At 40.3% G+C, this 25,142-nt stretch overlaps 1 protein-coding gene across 6 annotated transcripts in view; it reads right to left on the bottom strand.

Annotated features, from left to right (window-relative positions):
- cnot2 (CCR4-NOT transcription complex, subunit 2) overlaps window positions 1-25,142 on the bottom strand; it is a 134,510-nt gene that overhangs the window by 31,405 nt on the left and 77,963 nt on the right. For all 6 annotated transcript variants that reach the window (XM_078219747.1, XM_078219751.1, XM_078219748.1 and 3 more), the window contains 3 exons: window positions 24,050-24,232; window positions 19,486-19,565; window positions 17,503-17,628 (listed from right to left, as the gene is read on the bottom strand). In XM_078219747.1, the coding sequence (XP_078075873.1) occupies window positions 17,503-17,628; window positions 19,486-19,565; window positions 24,050-24,232 (389 nt within the window). The remainder of the gene's footprint in view (window positions 1-17,502; window positions 17,629-19,485; window positions 19,566-24,049; window positions 24,233-25,142) is intronic.

Raw genomic sequence — 25,142 nt, 5'->3', positions numbered from 1 at the left:
CACTGCGTCGCAATGAATACCATGTAGTGGTACAAGATACTTAGTATATAACCAGGAGACACATTTAACTTTTAAAGCATGCAGTGCCATAACAGCAGAAATGCTCGGCAAGAATCACTTAATCAGTTTACAAACCCGAAGGGCAGGCAACAGACAGTAGCTGTAACTGCTAATGACTGCAGTGGGTAGGTATTGCTTGAAACATATATTTTCTCCATTGGTGGCGCTGCGCTGCACCACTCACTATTTGTGCGACGGTGGGAGTGAAACCAGGTAGCAGTGTTGCACAGAAAGACCAGTGGAAATCTGGATCACTCTCCTCAAAAAAAGTTTGCGTATGCTGTTCAATTGGAAGTTTCAAGACTGAGATCGGTCCATCTTTTTTTTTTAAAAAGTAAGGCTATCTTGGGATATTGATCAAAAATGGGTAAATTAATTTGAAGTCCAGATTGAATGGATTGTTCCTGTTCCTCTATATAACAGCAGTCAGGAAAATCACTAGCATTGTCATTAACATTAATTGCCAGAAACTGTGTTTTAACAGACAACTGAAAACAAACATACATGGGCTCGAAACCCATTCCTCATCTGGCATTAGTGTTATAAATTGGAACAAGATTATTACAAGGAAATCTCCAATAAAATTTTCAGGGAGCAGTTAATGTAATAGAGCTGCCCGATACATTGCCTCGGACATGTTAATGAATAGATAACTGATGTAGGTACAACTACAACAAAGCTAGAAAAGTATCGTAAACAAGCTTGTTCACATAAGAAATCTGATTGGTATAAAGACATGATGTATGATACAATAAGAATTGATTGATGTGCGCACATATAAAGCTATGGAACAGAAATGATCAGAAAAGTTAGCAGAAGGCATGGTGGTTGCGTTAATGCTGCTATCAGGAATTAATTGTAGTTAGAAAAATTGCGATCCTATCAGATAATAATTAGCTATACAGTAAAAAGTTGACAAGATATTTTCGTTGGGAAAATTTTAAATTGAAAAGGGAATGTTTTATAGGCTTGTCCCCCAAGATCCAAAATCTTTCTTGGGGGAGACAGCCAGTAAAGTCCAACTAAAATAAAGATGTTGTTTTCATTTAAGATTTTCAGAATCCAAAATGCTGGAAATACTCAGCAGGGCTGGCAATGTCGATGGAGAGAGAAATAGAGTTAATGTTTCAAGTCGAATATTACTCTTCTTCAGAACAGGAAAGGTCATATTCAACTCAAAATGTTAACTTTGTTTCCAACTATCTACTTCTCTGATGAGGTATCAGAGAGCCATTTTATGTCACTTGTGTTAAGTTCTGACATCCAGTCATACAATGCCTTTGAATGTCATCAATAAGCAGGCCTCCAGTTGGGCCCTAGGTGTTGAACACTAGAAGGTTAAAGGAAAGGAAGTATTTTAGCTATCTTAACACTGGAAGATAACTGAAGCAGGCAGAATAGACAAGTTCAAGAAACAACTGAGGAAATTGGGAACAGATCAGAAGAGAATTGAAAGCTGGGCTAAAATTAGTCAAAAAAGTGGCACATGTTGGGGTGATGGAACGTTTTTATTCCCAATATGTAATTTTAGACTCAATCAAGTATACCCTACTCCGGTAAGTATACAACACTGATCAAACCGCTAATCAAATAGTAAGGTTCATTTAAAAATACTGGATAGAACAACGGTCTGTTCTTCACTGGCTATTGTCAGGTCCCAAAATTTTGATGAACTGACACATGCTCGTTTTAGTAAATATCCTGTAGTACTCTTTTAAATTATATGGAGCAAAGCCCATCCCTGGGTTTCAAATTAATGCTTTTTCCCCCCCAAGATTAATATTTAATTTTGCAGAAAAAAAAATCACTGGAGTGTCTCCAGTGAAAATCACTGCCTAGAATAATTGACAGGCATATAGCTATTGTATAAAGGAACATTTACTCCCTCAAGCCTATTCAATGAGATCATAGTTGGTCTGCTACTTTACTACATAAACCCACCTTTTCCCCACACCCCTCAATACCTTTGATTAACAAAAATCTACCAATCACATTTTTAAAATTAACAAATGAGGTAGCATCAATAGCAAAAGATCATTTGCAGAAGAGTTCCAAGCTAAAAATGTTCCTAATTCTACTCCTAAAAGGTTTTGTTCTAGTTTTTAACCAGTGCTTCCTTGTCCTAGATTTCCCACCAGCGATAATAGTTTCTGCTACAATACATCTGTTCCCATTAATATCTTGAAAACATCGATTAAGTCACTTCTTAACCTTATAATTTAAAAAAAAATCTCTTCTTGAAATTTGGAGCCCAAGGTATTGCAGCAAATCAACACTGCACTCCCACCGAGGCCAATATCTTCTTCCTATATGTTGATACCCAGAACTGCTCACAGTACTCCAGGGTGTGGTCCTACCCAGGGCTTTGTATAGCTGAAGCATGACTTCAATCCCCTTGTATTCCCATTTTCCAGATATAAAGGCCAGCATTCCATGAGCCATTTTGATTATTTTCTATTCATGATTTTCTAATGAGATATGTACCTGGTCCCCAAGTTGGTTTGAACCTCTTTTCTAGTCTTTCACCATTTACAAAGTACTTTGTTCAATCCTTTTTAGGTCCAAAGTTGATGACTTCACATATGTCCACACTGCTATGCATTTGCCACAGTTTTGCCCATTTATTTAGAACATAGAACAGTACAGACCAAGAACAGGTCCTTCAGCCTACGATGTTGTGCTGAACAGGATGCCAAATTAAACTAATCCCTTCTGCCTGCCCTTGATCCATATTCCTCTATTCCTCGAATATTCAAATGCTTATCCAAAAGCCCCTTAAATGCTCCTATCGTACCTGCCTCCACCACCATCCCTGGCAGCATGTTCCAGCCACCTATCACTCTCCGTGTAAAAAAAACTTGCCTCTCACATCTCCTTTGAACTTTCCCCCTCTCACCTTAAGTGCATGCCCCCTAGTATTATTAGATTACTTAATCTATCAATATATCTTTGTAAATTTATGTTTCCATCCGCACTGCTTCCAACATCACCGATATTTGTATAATCAGAAAATCTGGATATGTAGATTTCTATCCCATAATCTAAGTCATTGATGAATATGCTGAATAGTTGAGGCCCCAACACCGATCTACACAGGGACACCATTAGTGACATATGGCTAATTAGAGAACATGCCTATTATCCCTTCTCTCTCTGCTGCCACTTGAGCCATTTTCTAACCAAGTGAATAATTTGTCTTCAATTCCATGAGCAATAACTTTAGCTAGCAATCACTTATGAGATACTTAATGTTGTCCAGAGGTCCACAAAAATAATACCCATGCACATTCCCTGGTCTGTTACTTCAGTCACTTCTTTAAAAAAAATTCAATTAGGTTTGAGCTTTCCAAACTCATGCTGGTGTTCTCTGATCAGCTGAAATTTTCAAGGTGTTCAGTCACTGTTTTCTTACTCATAGATGCCAGTAATTTCCTGACAACAGATGTTAGGCTAACTGTTATTTCGGTCCCTGGGTTCCCTTTCTCACCTTGTTGAAATAGCAAAGTAACATGACCAATTTTATCACCCAAAGGAACGGTTCCCAAATCAAGAAAATTTGCAAGGTTATAGCTGGGGCACGTGCAAATGTCGCAATGACTTAATTTTAAATCCCAGGATGGAAACCTATTTTATGCCATTATTTTCTTCATAGCTGCTAGTCCCTGACTTAATCTTAGCTTCCTTGCTATCTCCAACGTGCTGTACTAGAATACTAATGCAAAGTAATTACTCAGCATTTCTATATTTTCATTGAATCACAGAATCCCTACAGTACAGAAACAGGCTATTCAGCCCATCGAGTCTGTACCAACCACAATCCCACCCATTCCCTATTCCCATAACCCCACATATTTACCCTGCTAATCCCTCTGACACTAGGGTCAATTTTAGCATGGCCAATCAACCTAACCAGCACATCTTTGGACTGTGGGGGGAAACCGTAGCACCCGGAGAAAACCCATGCAGATACAGGAAGAAAGTGCAAACTCCACACAGACAGTGACCAAGGCTGGAATCGAACCAGGGTCCCTGGCATTGGGAGGCAGCGGTGCTAACCACTATGCCACATGCCGCCCAATGGCCAATGCACCTAACCAGCACATCTTTCGGACTGTGGGAGGAAACCGGAGTACCGGAGGAAACTCACAAACACGGGGAGAATGTGCAGACTCCGCACAGAGTGTGACCCAAGTCGGGAATCGAACCCGGGTCCCTGGCGCTGTGAGGCAGCAGTGATAACCACTGTGCCACCGTTTATTCTATTGACAGAATCACGGTTATCAATTTTCAAGGGCCCATCCTGCTCCTGACCACCCTGTTTTTCCTATTGTATAAAACATGAGTTGATTTTGATAATCCTTGCAATTTTCTTTCAAAACACCCTACTAACTATTTTGTCACCACTTGTTCTTTGTATCTTTCACATTTTCCAGGAGGTGTGCTATTTTTTGCATTTTGCATGTCTGTTTCTTTGGTCTTATGCTGTTTCCTACCTCTTTAGACATTCACAGATACATTTTTGGCAAGTAGAGCTTTTATCTCTTAGGGATAGAAAATGGTTCTGTAACACATTAAATTATTTTTAAATACCTCCCACTGATCTTCTGTTGTTATACCGTTCAATAGATTTGCCCAGTTTCCTGTGGAGTCTCCATCTCATCACACTGAACTCAGTTTTACCTAAATCTAGAATCTTAGCAGCCAATTTTCAAGTTCTATTTCAAACACCACGTTGAAAACAATCATATGACCGCATTTCGATAAACACTCATGCAAAAAGGCTAACAATGAAATCTGGCTTATGATTTATTATAGCCTGTCCATTGCTAGCCCTAGGGCGTTTTGTGCAGAAAACTATCCAGAACACACCCAAAAAATTTACTAATTTTCTGACAGGTTAACCTCTGCAGATCCCAATCTATATGAAAGTTAAAACTCCCAATTGAAACCACTCTAAGTTACTGCATGTTTGTCCAACATCTGCATTAACACATTTCTACCACTTCAGATGGCTGTTACATACCCTCCACTACAACCTTAAATACTTTTCATTTGCTTTAAAGTTTTTTTGAAGTTTATTTATTTGTCACAAGTAGGCTTACATTAACACTGCAATGAAGTTACTGTGAAAATCCCCTAGTTGCCACACTCCAGTGCCTATTCGGGTACACGGAGGGAGAATTTTACCATGGTCAATGTACCTAACCAGCACATCTTTCGGACTGTGGGAGGAAACCGGAGCACCTGGAGGAAACCCACGCAGACACGGGGCGAACGTGCAGACTCCACAAAGTGACCCAAGTCGGGAATCGAATCCAGGTCCCTGGCGCTGTGAGACAGCAGTGCTAACCACTGTACCAGCATTTATTCAACTGTCTTTCTGTCTGATTTTGTCTCATTATAACCTCATCCTTAATCACTAAGGCTACTTCTCCATCTCTACCATTTTCTCGATCTTTCTGTAGACCTTAAATCTGATATATTAGATTCCTAATTTTGACTGTTTTGCAGCCATGTCTCAGTAACAGCTATCATGTCACATCCCCCATCATGAATTTGCTCTTTATCCTCTGTGCGTTTCTATGAAGAAACACTTTTTTCAGAGCACACCCTTGATTTGTCCTTCTGCTCTATGGTTTTACTCACGTTTCTTATTCTTCTCTCTGGTTTCATCGCTGCAAATCAATTCGTCCTCATAGAATTTTACAGTGCAGGAGGAGGTCATTTGGCCCATCGAGTCTGCACTGACCACAATCCCACCCAGGCCCAATCCCCATAACCCCATGCATTTACCTTAGCTAGTCCCCCTGACACTAAGGGGCAATTTAGCATAGCCAATCCACCTAATCCGCACATCTTTGGACTGTGGGAGGAAACCAGAGCACCCGGATGAAACCCATGCAGGTACGGGGAGAATGTGCAAACTCCCCACAGTGACCCAAGCCCAAATCTTCTCTTTACCGTAAGCACCTAAAGCACAATAACCTGACGGTAATCCACTCTTTTACATTTTTTGGATTTTGATCCATTATTCATACAATCTTTTCACTTTAGCATTGCTTCTGCCATTTAAAATCTTTGTGGCCACATTTTTCATCTTTTGAGCTGGTACCCCTGACCCTAGCCTTGTACAATTTCTTCATGTAGGGATTCTATGATTTTATGCTGATTCTAAGGTGCCATTAACAGGGGAGACTAGGACGCGGGGGCACAGCCTTAGAATAAAAGGGAGTCACTTTAGAACAGAGATGAGGAGAAATTTCTTCAGCCAGAGAGTGGTGGGTCTGTGGAATTCATTGCCACAGAGGGCTGTGGAGGCCGAGACGTTGAGCGTCTTCAAGACAGAAATTGATAAATTCTTGATTTCTCGAGGAATTAAGGGCTATGGGGAGAGCGCGGGTAAATGGAGTTGAAATCAACCATGATTGAATGGTGGAGTGGACTCGATGGGCCGAATGGCCTTACTTCCACTCCTATGTCTTATGGTCTTATGTCCCAGTACTGGTGCCAGTGCCCCATAAAATGGAACCTCCCTTTCCCACACATTTTCAGCTACATGTTCACCATCCTAATCTGTCTATACCTACACCATTTTGCATTTGGTCCTATTCTTTAACTTAGTTCCTAGCTCTTGCTGCTTTTCAAGCAGGACTTCCTGTCTGTTCATCCCTATGTTATTGGTCCCAACATGGATCACAATGACAAAGCCTCACCCCTCCAATGTTCCTTCAAGGTGACTGGTTGATTCCAAGGTTTGAGCGGCACGGTGGCACAGCACTTAGCACTGCTGGACCTGGGTTCAATTCCGGCCTCAGGTGAAAATATGTGTGGCGTTTGCACATTCTCCCCATGTCTGCATAGGTTTCCTCCGGGTGCTCCAGTTTCCTCCCACAGTCCAGAGATGTGCAGGTTAGCTGGACTGACCAGGCTAAATTGCCCCTTAGTGTCAGAGGGATTAGCAAGGTAAATGCATGGGGTTACGGAGATAGGGCCTGGGTAGAATTGTGGTCAGTGCGGGCTCAAAGGGCCAAATGGCCTCCTTCTGCACTGTAGGGATTATATGATTTTATGCTGATTCTAAGGTGCCATGGTCTTTATTCCAGCTGTCTTTCTGACAGTCTCTATCCTTATTCTCATGGGTAATAAGTTTATTGTATCTGTTGCACATGATCAGTTTCTGCTTTTCCTCATTTGCTTTCTCGCCTGGGTTCTCCTTACAGTACAGGTCACACCAACCTTTTACTGAACCTATACCCCTCTACAAGATGTGACCGAAATCTGTCTCGCCCAAATCTAAAATCTTAGTAGCTTTTGCGGTATAGTGATATCAGCACTGCTGTGGTAATTCGAACACTATAATTAAATAATAAATAAAACTGATTTCTAACCAGTCAGAATAACAGTGTTTGAAGAAACTTACTGTTCTACAGGAAGGATTATTATAAGAATCATAGAATCTTATCTCACAGGAGGCCTTTCAACCCAACAGCTATCTAATCTTCCCATTCTCCTGCTCTTTCCTCATTGCCCTGCAATTTTCTCCCTATTTACTTATTTATTAATCACAAGTAGGCTTACATTAACACTGCAATGAAGTTACTGTGAAAATCCCCTAGTCGCCACACTCCGGCACCTGTTCGGGTACACCGAGGTAGAATTTAGGATGGTTAATTTACCTAACCTGCACATCTTTGGACTGTGGGGGGAAACCAGAGCACCCAGAGGAAACCCACGCAGACACAGGGAGAACGTGCAAACTCCACACAGACAGTGATCCAAACTGGGAATCGAATCTGGATCCCTGGCGCTGTGAGGCAGCAGTGCTAACCACTGTGCCACCGTGCTGTTGAATCTGCTTTCGTCACCTTTTTAAGTAGTACATTCCAGATAATAGTCAACTGCTCAAAAATATTCTCATCTCTCCATAGGTCCTTTTACTATCTTAAATCTGTATCCTCTGGCTGACGACCCTCTTGTCACTGGAGGCAGTTTCTCTCATCTATGCTGTCAAAGCACTTCATAATTTTGAACACATCCATTAAATATCCACTTGGCCTTCTCAGCTCTGCTCCGGTTTCCCCACGTAACAAAGGTCACTTTTGCCAGATAAGTGTACAGACCCTCATCTACTGATTTACATCAGATATTTTGTAATCAAAATGGCTCCAACAAGTTTTAAAATCATATTTGGACAAAAATGTAATCGTCATACTCAAATAGTTGCCTAGCTAAATTTGTTGTACACAGAAGCATTCAGATTAGAATAATGAAAGATGTATTCATTAGGTAAATTGGAACACTGAAAATATAATCCTCAAAACCCTGATAAATCTCTTGGGAGAAAATACTTTCCAAATAAAACTAAGTTTATCAAAAGATTTCCATCTAATACAGTTTTCGCTTTTAAAATTGAAGTAAGCCATATTTCTTTAACACAGATCGTGAAAGTATGCCACATACTAGTGGTGCCATTATTGAATACAAATCAGTTGGCCCTCATCCATTTTCACCATCATACTTTGCTACACTCTTGAATTGGAAATATACCCTGACATGCACAAATATACTGATTTATACAATAATGAATTTCAGTTGGCAGGCAAACAGAAAAATCTACAACTCAAAAACGTTCTTGCTCACTCATTTTTAAATTCTTGGGAGTCCCAGTGACTTATCCTGTTAACAGCGTGATCTCAGTAATAGCAAAAGTGACAACTGAAAAACAGCATCAGACAATTATAATGCTTTATACAGATCACATAAATATTGCATCCATTTAATAGTGTATCAGAACAATAATCAGAGAATTTAGAAATACTATTCAGCAAGGGAATTTCAAAAGGGAACGTCTTAGTTTTTGTATATGTGGCACCTTTTTTTTAAGCAGTTTAAAAACGGAAATTTCATTACTATATTAGGATTTTTGTATAATCTTTAGCTGAGACAATGATTTGATTGACATTCAACTAAATTCTCCAAATTATGTTAATGTTAAAAATCCGTGATTAAATGTGACATTTATGCTGTGAAATGTTAACAATATTCTAGTTTCTATAAGATTGAAGGCTTTTAAGGATTGAATATATACTAAAAAATAAAACTGATTAGTGAATGAGAAATAAAAAAAGCATCAAAATGTATCCTTTTCACAACAATATAAAGGATTATTTAATAAATTAATTTGCAAGAGCTGATGATTTAAACAGCTTTGCGCATATAGCCTGTGTCCAGTTTTGATCCTTGTATAATTGAATTTTTTTTGTCCAAAAACATTAAATCACAAAAATCCTGAGGGGAGATGGAGGAGGGGGGAGGCGAGACAGATAGAAGATAATGGATAAAAAGCTGGATAAGCTTTGATTTTCCATACTAAATTTTATTTATTTTGTCACCATAAGGCATGTATGCAAGGCTATATTTGTGGCTAAAAATAAACACATTTCACCAGTTGATGAGTTATACATACCAGAAATGTTTGGGGGCTCACCACCTTGCCAAGCTGAATTAGTTACGTTCAGATGGGGGGGGGGGGGGGGGGGGGGGTGGCAATTGGGCAACTTAACTGGCTAACATAATGGGTTGGGGAGGGGTGGTTGTAGATGAAATCATACCCAGTGTTGCATTTCAAATCACTACTCAGCAACCCTTACTGGCAAAGGAGCATGTAAAGAGATCAGATAAGAATACAAATCCTTTATCTTCTGCTCAACAACATTTCCATAAAGTACATCTTTGCAGAAATCAAAAAAATGTGCATTACAAAATATGCAATATCTTTATTGGGCTGATCAGGTGTTTCTGAAAGGAAATCAGAAGGCTCACGATTCAAATTTTCAGGTTCACGATTAACATGGATACCACTGAAATCATCCAATATCTGTTCATTGTTAGCTATTTTGTAAGTGACACATTGCACAGCAATTCAGAAGGTTAAAGGCGTTCAGCTCTGTCAATTATTTTTCCAACAAACATTCACTCGACGTGAATGAGATATTTAATTAAAAAACAACAAAGGGACTTACGCTCTTTAAAGTGACTATTGAGGGTGAACTGAGAGACTTTCTTTCTCACATCTTAAAATGGAGGTCCACATAGAATTGTCTGAATACTGACAATGTTACTAGGACATCAACAAATGACCAAGGGGGGATTTCCTGCCTTGCCAAGGGCTCAATGTCCATGCTTACTGTTTTTGAAAATTGTTTTGATTTGAGCAGCTACTTGCCTAAGCCATTACAATGGTTTCAGTACTGAAACTTAAAACAGAAAATTGAAGGCCCACATTTTACAGTGGTAGTCACATTAGTAGTAGTGGAACTGCCAGTGTTTGCCAGCATTACTCCTCTGAAACAACCAGCAACTTTTGGAGTCTGCTCAGTTAAACACAGAAATGCAGAATTTGCAATTAGTGGTTCTCCAGAGCAGCGGTCTCCAAACTTCCAGTCAGATGTGGCCTGCTGCAGGCTGGATGTGGCCCGCGGGCCGTAATTTGGAGACCCCTGCTCCAGAGGATGCACTAAGGTCACTCAACTTCAGTTAATTGGAATCATTGAATTGAAAATTTCCATTCTAATGGGTGATCTCACTTTAAAAACCCTTGAAAAAGTTACACCTTATTGAATGAGGTGCAAGTTGGCTTTGAATGGTGTCCCAAGTTCATTATTGCTGCTAAACAGGCTCTTAGTCCATGAAATATGTTCCTTTGTATTTGAATGTCAAATTTCTTCATGAAAAATTTCAAAGTTTATGATATTTTAGCTTCTACCTTAACAAATATTTACATCCCATTTATCTTGTTATCTGTAAAACTGAAAAAAATTAAAACCACAAGGCTTCAATGGCTTTTACTTCCCGGTTAGTGGTCCACGAGAATACTTCAACTTGATTGGCTGTTTACACTGGTTGATGACATGCACTGTTGCATGAAACATGATAAGGGAAAAGGAGGAGCCTGTGCCACAGAGTTCAATACGTGGGCAATTCCTTTGAAATTAGCAGCAACTACTCTTGCTTCACCGCTGATGCAAAATCCAGTCCATGTCTTATTAAATCTTAAGCCTCTACAGAGTGACATTCCTATGAAGTACTTCCAAAGCCCAATTAGACAATATTCATCCCTTTTGTAAACAGGGAATGCAACAGAAACTTGACGTGGCAAGAAGGAATTTTGGAAGAAAGAAGAAAATGCTATGGTTGAAGTTGGAGGGAGAGCAGCGGAAAGAAAAGTAGTAAGTTGCTCTTGCAAGGCAAATAAAAAATAATTACAAATAATTCCTGACTATTCCTCATTTTACCCATTAATCAATGGCAGAGAAATGATAAAGGCTAAAGATTCAAGGTCACAACTTAAATAGCAGTTATCTATGAGGCATGACAATACTGCTGAGCAAACTCATCGTCTGGTTTTCTTCACTAGTTTTTTTAGAAATTTCAGCAGTGTGTGGTACTTGATCTCCAAGGTTTGTATCTCTGACTCATCTTTCCACAGAAAACTGAAATTTTATTTTTCCCATTTGTTGCTATTCCTGACTACAATAGCACTATCTATCCAAATGACTGGCTGATCCTTGGACTGGAGCTAGAAAATTATGCATTGACAGATCACTTGCAACACAATTTGTTTTCTGGTAAAGTGGAAAGGTCAGTGAAGTCTATATAATTCGAAGCCAAAACTGGGAAGGGAAAAAAGTTGTAATGTTACATCAACCATTAGACATTCTGCTGCCCCATTATTGGGAGACCATTCTGCCACAGTTAAATTTTTGAGATCACTGTTTCATCAGGGCTCAGGTACATACACCACATGGACAACCTCAGATACAACAAACAAAATGTCAATGATTAATTTCAGGATTCTTAGGTAGAATTGAAATGCAATGAGTTACAAGATGTAAAGATATGAAACTGACTTACAAGAAGAAAGAATGCACTTAGACTTAATTAGATGCCTTTCACAACCTCAGCTAATTCCAAAGCTTTCCATTGCTAATTAAGTATCTTTGCATCATAATCTGAATTGCAATATAGCCAATTTGTGCACAAGATCTCTCAAAACAACAATTAGCTAATGAAACTTAATCTCTTTTAGAGAAATTGGTTGAGGAATAAATGTTAACCAGGATAGAGGGAGAACACCTCTTTGAATTGTGCCATGGGCTCTTTGACAACCATGTGAGTGGGCAGATAGAGCCCACATCATCTGAAAATCAGCAACTTCAACAATGCAGCAATAATACAATAAAATGTCCACCTGGATTTTGTGCTTAGATTGGGGCTTGAATCCATGAACCAACACAGAGCCACGAGTACTACCACTGAGGCAAGACTGAACTGCAAAAGCTTGAAGTGTATCTAGTTAATTCCTACTTGTTCTGTATAGAAGCCCGACTACAACATGCAACCAATGTGCTTGGTTATTTTAAGAGCTATAAAATTATCCTTGCCGAGTCCCCAGTGCAAGCACATGTTTGAGCTTTTGGATACCATTAACTTTCACCTAATTTTGAACTACCTCAGGTGAGCTAAATGATTAGAAAAGGATACATATATATGTCTCAGAGAAAGATATGTGTAGTCAATTGCAGTGGACTCTTTAGAAAAGCCCTACCTCAGGAATGGGATGTACTCCCCATGTGACAACATGAAAGTACACATGGTGGAGATGGTGAGTGCTTGGACACAATGCTGATAATGCTAGAAGACAATGGGCAGAATGGCCAATTCCAACATTTCCTTCTCAGGAAATTTATCGTGCTTTTCAAGTCTATGAATGGATTTAAATTAAGCTATCGTTTATCCTAACGATGGAATTTTAAAAAATCCACACCTCACCAAGACTGGAAGCACTAGATTATTTACCTCCATTATTAATTTGCCATGTCTCAGCTGGTGACTCACTGAATATGACCAGTAATACAATCCCTTTCAATTGGTGTTACACACCTTTAAAAGGGGAAATCACTTTCAACAATGGCTGGCTTGATCTAAGAGTCAGTTATTTGCAAGGAGAATGGTATAAGCCTGTCCCTTAATGGGCCATCTGTTCCTCTTTAATATGGATCAGAAGCAATTTGTTAGGGAACTCTAGTAGTAATGAAAGAAAACAAAATAATTGTCAAGTACAGGTTGGGGAAGATCATGTATCACCACCTCAAAAATCTCAATTCGCTGATTTTTTTCCCCCTCTTTAGAAAAGCAATGTTTGAACAAGGTTGCGGTTTTACTCCTAAAATTCTGAATTCTTAAAAAATAAAACTAGTTACACTCAATGTTCCCTCTAATTTTCTTTGGTTACTGCACGGCCCGTTTTTTAAACTGTGCAGTCCATTACAGATTGCTGCGCAGTCGCACACCCATACAGTTGAGAACATTGGTTACACTTTTATTATTTGCGCTCTTTAAAGAGGGAGTCTTGCTACTAGTCGAGGTAAATGAATCATTTAAGTAAGTTTGAATTATTTGAATAATTTTATTAAATTAGTCAATGCCAATGGTATTGTGGAGGCAAAATGATTGCAAGAGTCACAAAGTCTAATGGTGTAAACATACTAAATGATCATATAAGGCAACAATGCCTACAGTACTTAAATAATCATGTTGCTTGAGGGTATGGTAGAATTCAGTTAGAACCCACACGTGGAACTGGATTTTAGGGTGCCGTGCAGTCCCGCCCTGCAGCTAAAAATTTGAAGGGTTTGGGGCACCCATTATCCTGATAGACTATCCTGACAACTGCCTTGAAGTAAGTTAACAATGGCAGCGGTGTTAATTGTTTAAGGCAAGACTTCTACCCCTATCTCAAGAACAAGTCTCGCCTTAAGTGAGCTGCTGGTCTGTCGTCTGGCTGGAGGCTTTATAGTCCCAGCAGCACCAGCCGAGTGGAAATGGCCATGGCTGGGACTACAGGCAGACTCCAAGTCCAGGGTTGGGGTGGGAGGCCTGGTTCTGGAGGCTACGGGATGGTTATGGGGGGAAAATGTCCTGGGGGAGATTGTCTCCAATGGGTCCAAGGTATCCGTGAAGGTGGGCTCCCCATCCCCATCCATAACTGACACCAGTCCACGCAGCTAACGCTTCTAAGGCTTGGGTAAGATCCACTTTCAGAGAGTCAGGTTCAGACTCTATGGGCTGAATGACCTCCTTCTGCACTGTAGGTTCCATGGAATTGAATTCCAACAACTATAACCAATCTTTTTTACGCCAGATATGCCTCCAGTCACTGAGGTTTACCCACATCGCTACTGCCTTCAGTCTTACTGGAGCACCTTGGTGCCATACTTCTTTTATGATAAGGGCAATAGCTCTCATGTCACCTCTGGAATTCAATTCCTGCACCTTAATTATATCTGGAGCCAGGTGATCCTGGGGTAGGTAAACCAAACTGAGCAGGTTACTGGCGAGCAAGTATAACTTGCTTGCAGTATTGCAATTCTCTCCGTTACTTTGCTAATGACTTTGAGTAAGCCCAAAGGGTGGTAATTGATTGGGTTGGATTTCTCCTATTTTTGTGGATGTGGCATATCTAAACAATTTTCCATCTTGTCAGGTAGATGTTGGTAGACGCACTGGAATAGCTTAGCTAGTAATGTGGCTAATTCAGAACCAAAAGTCTTCAGCAGTATAACAGTTGTTGTAAAGGCCTGCAGCTTTTGCTGTGTTCAATGTATTCTACCATTTATTGATGTTAGATGGAGTGAGTCGAATTGAAGACTGTCATCTTTGATGGTGAGGGTCTCAAGAGGAGGCCCAAGAGAATCATCCACTTGGCACTTGTAGTTGAAAATCGTTGCAAATGTATCAGGCTCGACTGTTGTACTCAAGTGCTGGATTCAGCCACTGTGGTATCATCTCCTCCCATATGATGCTTACTCGTCCACCATTACTCATAAATAAATGTAGCTAAGCTGTGGAGCTTTGACTTGATCTGCTAGTTGCAGGATCACTTAGCTCTGGCCACAGCATGCTGCTTTAACTGCTAGCATGCATGTGAACCTTTGTTGCAGCTTCACTAGGATGGCATCTCACTTTCACATATAGCTTCCTCAACGAATTCTTCAAAACCCTCCTTTAAAACAATATTGATAATTTAGGAAATGGACAGAAACAAAAAGAGTGTAAAGGTAAATCATGATTCTATGGGAAACCGAATGTTTTATTTCTCCAACAGACTAAGTAGACACAGACTAGTATCAGTAGATCACCACATTCTAAATTCCTTACTTTGCATACTGAGGAATGACAGAACCTATTCATTTTCTCCATGAGATGAAAAAAAGGAATGATCATGAGGTGGTGTCAATAAACAGCTAGTTCTGGTAAGCAATTTCCACTGTAAAAGCTCCTAGTCAGGAAAAACTAATCGCAATTTTCTTTCGTTACTACTTCTTTCTTAAGAGTTACAATTCAAGCAGACGTATTACTCCATGAATGTTTGCAGCCTTCTGGTACTTTGCTAAGCAATTCTTCATGTGGAACTTGCTTCAACTAAAGAAGAATCAAAGCAGAATCCCTTTCTGGTTCACACTGTGACCACGTTCACAAGCATCAAAGACTGGACTGGACAATGATCAGTCATGTGAGATTCAACTTATGGAGGGTGGCAAATGTACCTTTGTTTAAGAGGGGCTGCAGGGAAAAGCCTGGCAACGACTGGCTGGTAAACCTAGCATCTGTAGTGGGTAAGTTGTAAGAAGGTATTCTGAGAGACAGGATGTACAGACATTTAGAGAGGCAAGGACTGAATAGGGACAGTCAGCATGGCTTTCTGAGTGGAAAATCATGTCTCACGAATTTGATTGAATTTTTTGAAGGGGTAACCAAGCAGGTAGATGAGAGCAGTGCAGTTGACGTTGTCTACATGGACTTTAGCAAGGCCTTTGACAGGTTCCACATCGTAGGTTGTTCCATAAGGTTCAATCTTACGGGATCCAGGGTGAGGTAGCCAATTGGACACAAAATTGGATTGATGACAGAAGAGGGTGTCGAGGGTTGTTTTTCAAACTGGAGGCCTGTGACCAGCGGTGTGCCTGAGGGATCAGTGCTGGGTCCACTGTTACTTGTCATTTATATTAGTGATTTGGATGAGAATTTAGGAGGCATGGTTAGTAAGTTTGAAGATGACACCAAGATTGGTGGCTTAGTAGACAGTGAAAAAGGTTATCTAAGATTGCAACGAGATCTTGATCAATTGGGCCAGTGGGCTGATGAAAGACAGATGAAGTTTAATTTAGATAAATGCGAGGTAATGCATTCTGGTAGATCGAACCAGGGCAGGACTTTACTCAGTTAACGGTAGGGCGTTGGGGAGAGTTATAGAACAAAGAGATCTAGGTGTACAGGTTCGTAGCTCTTTGAAAGTGGAGTCACAGGTGGACAGGGTGGTGAAGAAGGCATTCGACATGCTTGGGTTCATTGATCAGAACATTAAATACAGGAATTGGGATGTCTTGTTGAAGTTGTACAAGACACTTTGAATCAATTCTGGTCACTCTATTATAGGAAGGATATTATTAAACTAAAAAGAGTGCAGAAAAGATTTACTAGGATGCTACCAGGACTTGATGGTTTGAGTTATAAGGAGAGGCTGGATAGACTGGAATTTTTCCCCTGGAGCATGGGAGGCTTATAAAGGTCTATAAAGTAATGAGGGGCATAGATAAGATAGATAGTCAACATCTTTTCCCAAAGAGTCTACAACTAGAGGCCATAGGTTTAAGGTGAGAGGGGAGATACACAAAAGGGTCCAGAGGAGCAATTTTTTCACACAGAGGGTGATGAGTGTCTGGAACGAGCTGTAGAGGCAGGTATAATTTTGTCTTTTAAAATGCATTTAGATAGTTACATGGGTAAGAAGGGTGTAGAGGGATATGGGCCAAACCCAGGCAATTTAGGCTAGATTAGTGGTTTAAAAAAAAAAGGGTGGCATGGACAAATTGGGCTAAATGGCCTGTTTCCATGCTGTAAACCTCTATGACTGTATTATGCTTTCCTCCCCCACCAGCTTAACACCACCGAGGCCACTTTTAATACTTCCTTTACTACCTGGTTGAACCATGTATCATAGACCATGTATTAAACCTGCTGTCTTCTTGGTCCATCTACATAAATCAACACAGGAATTAAGGAAGCGAATCTATATAGGTGCATTTCTAGTTGAATACTTCCCAGGGGCAAGAATCCTGCCAAGCTTCCCTTTTATTAGTCTGTGTTACAGGAGCTAATTGTACCACCACATCTTCTGGTCTATCTAAGGTCAGTCAAACTCATCACAGACCAGGTGTTGAATCTGAAACCTTTCTTCTTTGCATAAAACAGTGTGACTCTGTACAGTGTATTTATCACTAATACAGAAGTTAGGTTCAAATGGGAAATTACGTGCAAGACTCCCTTTTTAAAGCAGTGAAAAAAAATACAATTAGGGCAGAGTTAAAGAAGATGTCTTACCATAAGGAGTCCTTCCCGCCAACGGATTTATTAGTGGAGTAGGATTACCACTTCCTTCCCTTCTGGTTCTATCTGCTAGTACTGGAAATTCTGAGAGGTCTAACCCTGTAACATTTTCACTTCCATCTAAAACACAAAACAATTTGAACAGTGCTGATTTAAAAGTAGTAACATTAAAATAGGGCAACAAAAATGGTTTTAAGAAGTGTTTTTAAATATACCTTTATCCTGATACAACATTTTTAAAATCACATTCATGAGGATGGGCTTCGCTGGCTAGGCCAGCATTTATTGCCCATCCCTAACAGCCCCTGAGGTGGTGGTGGTGAGCTGTCCTCTTGAGCTGCTGCAGTCCGTGTGGTGTAGGTACACTCACAGTGCTGTTAAGAAGGGAGTTCCAGGATTTTGATCCAGCAACAATTAGAGAATAGTGATATATTTCCAAATCAGGATGGCAAATGGCTTGGAGGGGAACTTTAGATGATGGCATTCTCATTTATCTGCTGCCTTTGTCCTTCTAGACGGTCATGGGTTTAGAAGGTGTTGTCTAAGGAGGCTTGGTGAGTTCTTGCATGTACCTTGTAGATGATACAAGTTGCTACTACTGTACAGCAGTGATGGAGGAAGTGAATTGGTTTGTGGATGGGGTGCCAATCAAGCAGGCTGCTTTGTCCTGCATGGTTTCAAGCTTATCGAGTGTTGTTGGGGCCACACTCATCCAGGGACTTGGAGAGTATTCTATCACATTTCTGACTTGTAGATAATGGACAGGCTTTGGGAAATAAGGAGGCGAGTTACTCATTCAATTCCTGCCCTCCGACCTGCTCTTACAGCCACAGTGTTTATATAACTAGCCAAGTTCAGTTTCTAGTCAATGCTAACCCCCCCCGGATGTTGATAGTGGGGATTTCAGTAATGGTAATGCTATTGAATGTCAAGAGGCAATGGTTAGATTCTCTCACATTGGATGTGGTCATTGTCTAGCATTTGTGTGGTGAGATTGTTACTAATTACATATAAACATGCTGCACATACAAAGGATATTTTGCTTTCGCTGCATTGTTTGTCTCTAAAATTCATTAAAACAAATTAAAATTGGATTTGTGCAGCCATGTCTGCAAAACAAGTAGCGAATAGGTCAGTTCATTGGTGAAGTTGTATAGAGCAGTAGTTATCTAGACTTACAGCTTCCAGAGGGAAAAGGACAGATCTGTGGATTCCAATCACCCCAATAATCTAACGAATTCACATGCAAATGGATTTTGATTTACTATGTCACTAGTATCCTTAATTAGAAAATGTAATTGATTTGTCATGTACAATTATCAAACACAGGTTAAAAATGCATATTAAGATAAGTTACAAAGTAAAAAACTTTAACTTTCAGCTTGCTCAACACCAGAAAGTACCAGAAAATTGAAATGGAACATGCCTGGCACTTTACTCAGTTTCTGACCAATGTCAGAAGGTAGGTACTTAAACAGGCATTAGATAATAAGCATATGCAAGAGCCTTTATGCCCACTTAAAATTGATTAATATGCCATCAGTCACATTTGAGGAATCCTTAGGCAATAGGACATAACACCTCAAAATTGTACCATCTTGCCAGTTTCACATGTGATAAACACAAACCCATTTCATGTCATGGTGTTTAATCTTAAGACATTCCAGGTGGCTTAAATTATCTTTGTTTTCTAAATAATGGTACAAAAAGATCTGCAAAGAATGATTTGTCATGCTCCCTGCAGAGCGATCATATTTGGAACAGGAAGAGCATGAAATGACGGAAGTAATGGTCATTTGCGCCATTCCAGGTCTACATATTCCATTGATAACCACCACAAATAGTAGTGTGTGTCCTGAGCCATGGAATTTAAAAAATGCTATTTAATTAAACCTGTGCACACACAGGAGTCTAATATGTGGAATAATGCTAAAGGAAAGTTTTAGTGGTAAAAACCAAACGGAAAAACAAATTTACCTGTGCCATTGAAAATGTTACTTGAAAGTGAATTATTAATCCCAAAAGCCTGATTCCTGTTCATCCCAAATCCAGACATACTGTAAAAAAGACAATTATTAAATTAAAAAATACTTCACTTGCAATAGCATTTTGGTACTAAAATATCAAATTCATAGAATTCATAGAATCCCCACAGTGAAGGAGGCCATTCGGCCCATCGAGTCTGTGCCAACCACAATCCCACCCAGACCCTATTCCCATAACCCCACATATTTACCCTGTTAATCCCCTGACACTAATATCAATTTAGCATGGCCAATCAACCTAACCCACACATCTTTGGAGTGTGGGAGGGAACCGGAGCGCCCATAGGAAACACACACAGACATGGGGAGAAAGTGCAAACTCCACACAGACAGTGACCAGAGGCCAGAATTGGATCTGGGTCCCTGGTGCTGTGAGGCAGCAGTGTCAACCACTGTGCCACCCCTTCTGTTTGGTTGTGTACAGAAGTCAATTATTATGCAAGTGATTTCTGAACGAGAGATATCAAGAAATGACATTTTAAAGATTAAAAACTGGCTGAACATTTTCAAAGCCCCCTTAGAAATGAGCAGTCAGACATACATTATATTTTCCTGAAACTAAAAGAGAAAATGCTGAAAAATCTCAGCAGGTCTGACAGCGTCTGTAAGGAGAGAAAAGAGTTGACAAAGCATCATCTGGACTTGAAACGTCAGCTCTTTTCTCTCCTTACAGATGCTGCCAGACCTAAGATTTTCCAGCATTTCTCTTTCATTTTCAGATTCCAGCATCCGCAGCAATTTGCTCTTATTAATATATTTTCCTGGTTAAATTAGGGCTAAGTATTCAGAGACCAAGAAAAATGATATCACTAACATAACATTGAAAATAAAGCACTGCATCTTATTGTAACCATCACCTTTCACTGGTTCAGTCTAATGGAAATGGACGCCCAACCCTGGTATGCAATAAAATACAACATTTGTGCAACTTTCTTTAAAATTATGCAAGCCTACTTTCCTATGACTACTGGATTTTATTCGATGGTAGGGAAGGGGACCAGAGTCGTGTGCAGTTTTAACACCACCCTAAATTGTACTCTTAAAATTTCCAGCACCCGTCACGAACTGACACAGGTGAAATACTGTGGAAAAGGGGAATGTTGCGTGACCCAACCTCAATACCATTAGGTTAACATCCACTACCCAGTGATCAACTCAAGTTTCTGCTTCTACCCCTGCGCCCCAACAACAATCGGACAGTCACTGCCTGCCTGGCCAGCAGTGATAGAGCAAGGCAATAACCCACTTTCAGCCTCCTCACAGAGAACCAATGAATAAAACCGTTGATCCAAAGGAGGACCTGCATTCCGAGCGGAAGTGAATCACAAAGCTGCTGGAACATGTATTGAAGTTGAGGAAAGAGGCCCGGTTGCCAAAGAGGCAGTGTCACTGAATCCAATAGGTAATCGAGCAAATGGGAGAGAATGTGAAGGTTGAACTGGAGGATGCATTGTGGTGGCGGATGGTTTGGGACCAGGGTATTAGGCTGACATTCATCCCTGGATCAGAATTGCTTCCCGCGTTTCTGTGTTTGTGCAATGCTAATTGGACCTATAATTGAACGTTATACTCGGTGCCGGCGATGCTGGAACTGAGCCATTGCTATAGTAACCAAAGCACTGCGCAAGCCGGAGGAGAAACAGAACATGCGAGACACAGTTTAGGAAAATGCAATCATGAGTCTAACCGCCTGCCCGACCAGCAGTGATGGAGCAAGGAGCACGAGGGAGTTTAGCATTTGTTGGTCATCTTGTGGGGTTAGTAGCGAAAGGCCAAAAGGGGAAACTAAAGTGGCGTACAATGGGACAATACCCACTGATGATTTATATGCCTGTAGAAAATTTTTGGATTTCTTTTTATGTTAATTGGCTTCCTGTTCTCAGACTTTCTCCTTACTCCTCTTATTTCCCTTTTCACTTCCTCCCTAGACTTTCTATATTCAAGCTGGTTCTCACTTGTATCGTCAATCTGACATCTGTCATACAATCCCTATTTTTGCTTCCTCTTACTTGCCATTCTTTTTGTCAGCCAGAGAATTCTGGTTTTGATTGCCCTACCTTTCTCCCTTGCATGACACGGCCAAACCATTTCCTCTCTGAAGACAGCCACTTGCTCGTTGAATTTTATCTGCCAATCTTTGATTCAAATTTACTCAGGGCAGATCCGTTCGCAACCCACTGAAACTGGCTGTCCTCCAATTCAGTATTTTTACTCCTAGTTCCTTTTCTATAGCTATTCTAAACTTTATGATATTATAATCACTGCTCTCTAAATATTCCCCGACTGACACTTAATCCGCTTCACATCTCAAAACAGATCCAGCAATGCCTCTTTTCTCATTGGGCCACAAATGTATTGTTGGGACAGAAACATGCTAATTAAAAAGGTTCTCCTGAATACACACCAGAAATTCTTGCCCCTCTATGACGTCAACACTATTACTATCCCAGTTCATATTAAGATAATTTAAGTCCTCCATTATCTATATACTATTAGAATCATAGAAACCCTACAGTGCAGAAAGAGGCCATCTGGCCCATCGAGTCTGCACCAACCACAATCCCACCCAGGCCTTACCCCCATATCCCTATATATTTACCCGCTAATCCCTCTAACCTACGCATCTCAGGACACTAAGGGGCAATTTTTTAGCATGGCCAATCAACCTAACCCGCACATCTTTGGACTTATTATTCTTGCATCTCTCCAATTTCCCTATAAATTTGCTCCCTATATCCTTCTCATTAGTTGATGGCCTATAGATGGCCATTAGTTGATGGTCTATAGAATACAGCCAGTATTTTTAAAGGCATCTCTGTTGTTTCTTAATTCTAACCAAATAAGTACTGTCCATGATCCCTCCAGGACATTCACTCTCTCTCTGTAATATTCTGCTTAATTAACACTGCCACACCCCTTCCTTTCTTTCTCTTCCAATATTTCCAGAACACCCTGCTTGGAATTATTCCAGCCTTGCTGAGGTGTTTGGGGTGGGGGGCAGTGGCAATTTGGAAACCAGTGCATTGGGCTGCTCCCCGATGTGTTCCCACTTCCATGGGTCTTTGCTGCCCCTCTTTGGGCCCCTCAGGCAGCAACAGGTAGCCAACTGAGGTAACTAATAGGGCAGTGATCAACATTCTGACAAATGCATTGAAATTTTGGTAATGTGCACAGTCCCGTCGCTGTGTCCAGTGCCTGGCAAAGCTTCAGAGCTGGCTTCATGGTGCGAGGTCAATGGCCAATCATAGGTCAATGTACACGTCAGTATTAATGATCTGAAAGGTCAAAGATGCTCAAATGTATTCCTGTGGAGGCATTTCCCCTTCACACTGATGACCTGGACAGTTCTGGGCCTTCTTTTAGATATGCTATTTGCACCCTTTCATGAGCACCTCAATTCGCAATAAGGCTGCCAGCCTGTCTTCCAGTCAGGCCCTCTGACTGGCCCTCCAGCATCCATGTGCCACTTGCAATCCCCAGTTGGATGGCCATCGTGGCCTATTAATTGGAAGCCTCTTGTAAGTTGAATGAATCACCTACAGTGGCAGGGTTGGTACCTGCAAATGATCCCAATGCTGATGAATGTTCTATGTCCAGAAGATACTGGCCCTTGTATCCAGGACTTTTTATTACCCGAGCCTGTCTTTTTGGAGCAAGATCTCCACGACAGCCACAAAATTATATTTCAACGTGTCTGTTTACACCTGCAGGTTACCAGCATTACTTACCTTGTTTTGCGCGTTTATACACTTGCAGCGTAAACCTAACTTGCACACTCTTGTATCCTCTCTGTCTGATTCCATGTAATATCCTACTAGTGCTTATTCTAGTTCTATTATCTCCCCCAATCTTTTGTGCAGCTGATTTTCCCTTTCTCGTGCTACAGTTTGATGCCCAAATTGAGTCTAGCGCTTTTAAAAAATGTAATTATCATCTCTAAAGAATGCATAAGTTTTTAAAAGCCTTCAATCTGTGTGTTTGTTACTGTAATAACAATACTGCAGATCGGGAAGCATGGGCCTATTTCATTGTCATCAAGTGCTGTCTCCCCAGAAATTAAAGGTAAGCTATAAGGTGGTCAGTAGCTTTGAGTGGGCTTCTGGGATCAAACTGTGATTTGAACTGCAACTATATCAAGTTTTGTTTTAGTGTAGGTAACAGAGAAACAGTATGTCTTGTATATTTTATACAAATGTTGATTGCAAGTAACAACACTGGTAAGCTGCTGACTAGAATGTTACAGAAGTGAGACAATTTTTGTTAACTTTGGATGTTTTGGTCGGGTTTAAAAGTTTGCATTACTGTTTTATACTGCCCTTTTAAAACAGGATACAGTGCATGTGACATTGCTATTCATTCCCTTCCGCAAAGACCATTGCCTGTTTGTATTAGCAGGGAAATTCAAACCTGTTTAGGATTTGAGTTTAATATAATAAAGGAACATCTGACCATTACTGACATTTCCATCATAATCACAGATAAAACACTAGTCTTACCTGCTCACTGTAAAAGGCTGCCGGGACGGCTGCTGCTTTGGCATACATATAATGCTAGGTGAGCTTCTGTTTGGACTGCCTAAACCAGAGCTGCTCATGCTATTTGTCCTTCCTGGAATCCCAATCCCTTGCCCAACCTGGGAATGATTCATCATATTCCTGGGATTCATAGGCAAAATGCTCCTGTTAAAGAACAGCAAATATTAAATAGCAACAGTGTCTAGCATACTTCTGAAAACATATGAACAGACTGTAGAGACAGTCAATAAAAAGAGAAAATAAAACACATTCATAGAATCATAGAAGTTGTATGATTTCTGTTAAATCTCAGAGGATATTAACTTCACCCCATCCACATTTATTAAAAACAATTTAAAATTATGCATTGAATTTTAATTGGTGCATTCTTTAACATAAGCTGCTATTATGGCAACAGCAATAATGCACTTTAGAAATTGTAAAGAAAAAAAATCAATTTCAGATTGTACTGGAATCAGAGAAAACATGTCTGCAGCATTTCCATCTCCTGGAAGTGACCTTGTTTATTTGTACACCATACATCCTTTTAGCTTAAACAAAGACATTTCCAACTCAAATCTTTTTAGTCTGTCTGTAAGCTCCCCCCCCTCCCCACCCCCACATTGTTCAGGGTACAAATCCACCAGAATTCGATTTAAAAAAAAATACAGTCATCAAGACAGACAGTTTACTGGAACAGAATTTCCCCTAAAAGTTGGATCTGAAATTGCACCAATTTATGTGCCAACTTTGTAACTGTCAAATTTCCTTCCAACCTCATTTGTATACAATGGAATCTAAAAATGACTGTAGAAAAAGTGAAAATCAGGTTCCGAGGAGAGTGCTGAACATTAGCCACATATTCCGCCTTTTAGTATGAACATGTAAAGCCGCAATACGCGTCGCTCAAAAAGTACAATAAAGAACCAGAAAAATTACAGCTCTGTTTAAAATTCTGGCCTTAATTGTGCTGCTATTCTGAACCAAACCATGATTAGAAATAATTGGCATGCATGCCTCTTTAACCTGGTGCAGAAGCATTATAAATGAGTTGAGATGCAATTTGGTGCAGAGA

This window comes from Mustelus asterias, chromosome 9 (genome assembly GCF_964213995.1).
Source record: "Mustelus asterias chromosome 9, sMusAst1.hap1.1, whole genome shotgun sequence".
Taxonomy (NCBI): domain Eukaryota; kingdom Metazoa; phylum Chordata; class Chondrichthyes; order Carcharhiniformes; family Triakidae; genus Mustelus; species Mustelus asterias.
Note: the sequence above shows the minus strand (reverse complement) of the source record. Positions and strands in the feature narration are given on the sequence as shown.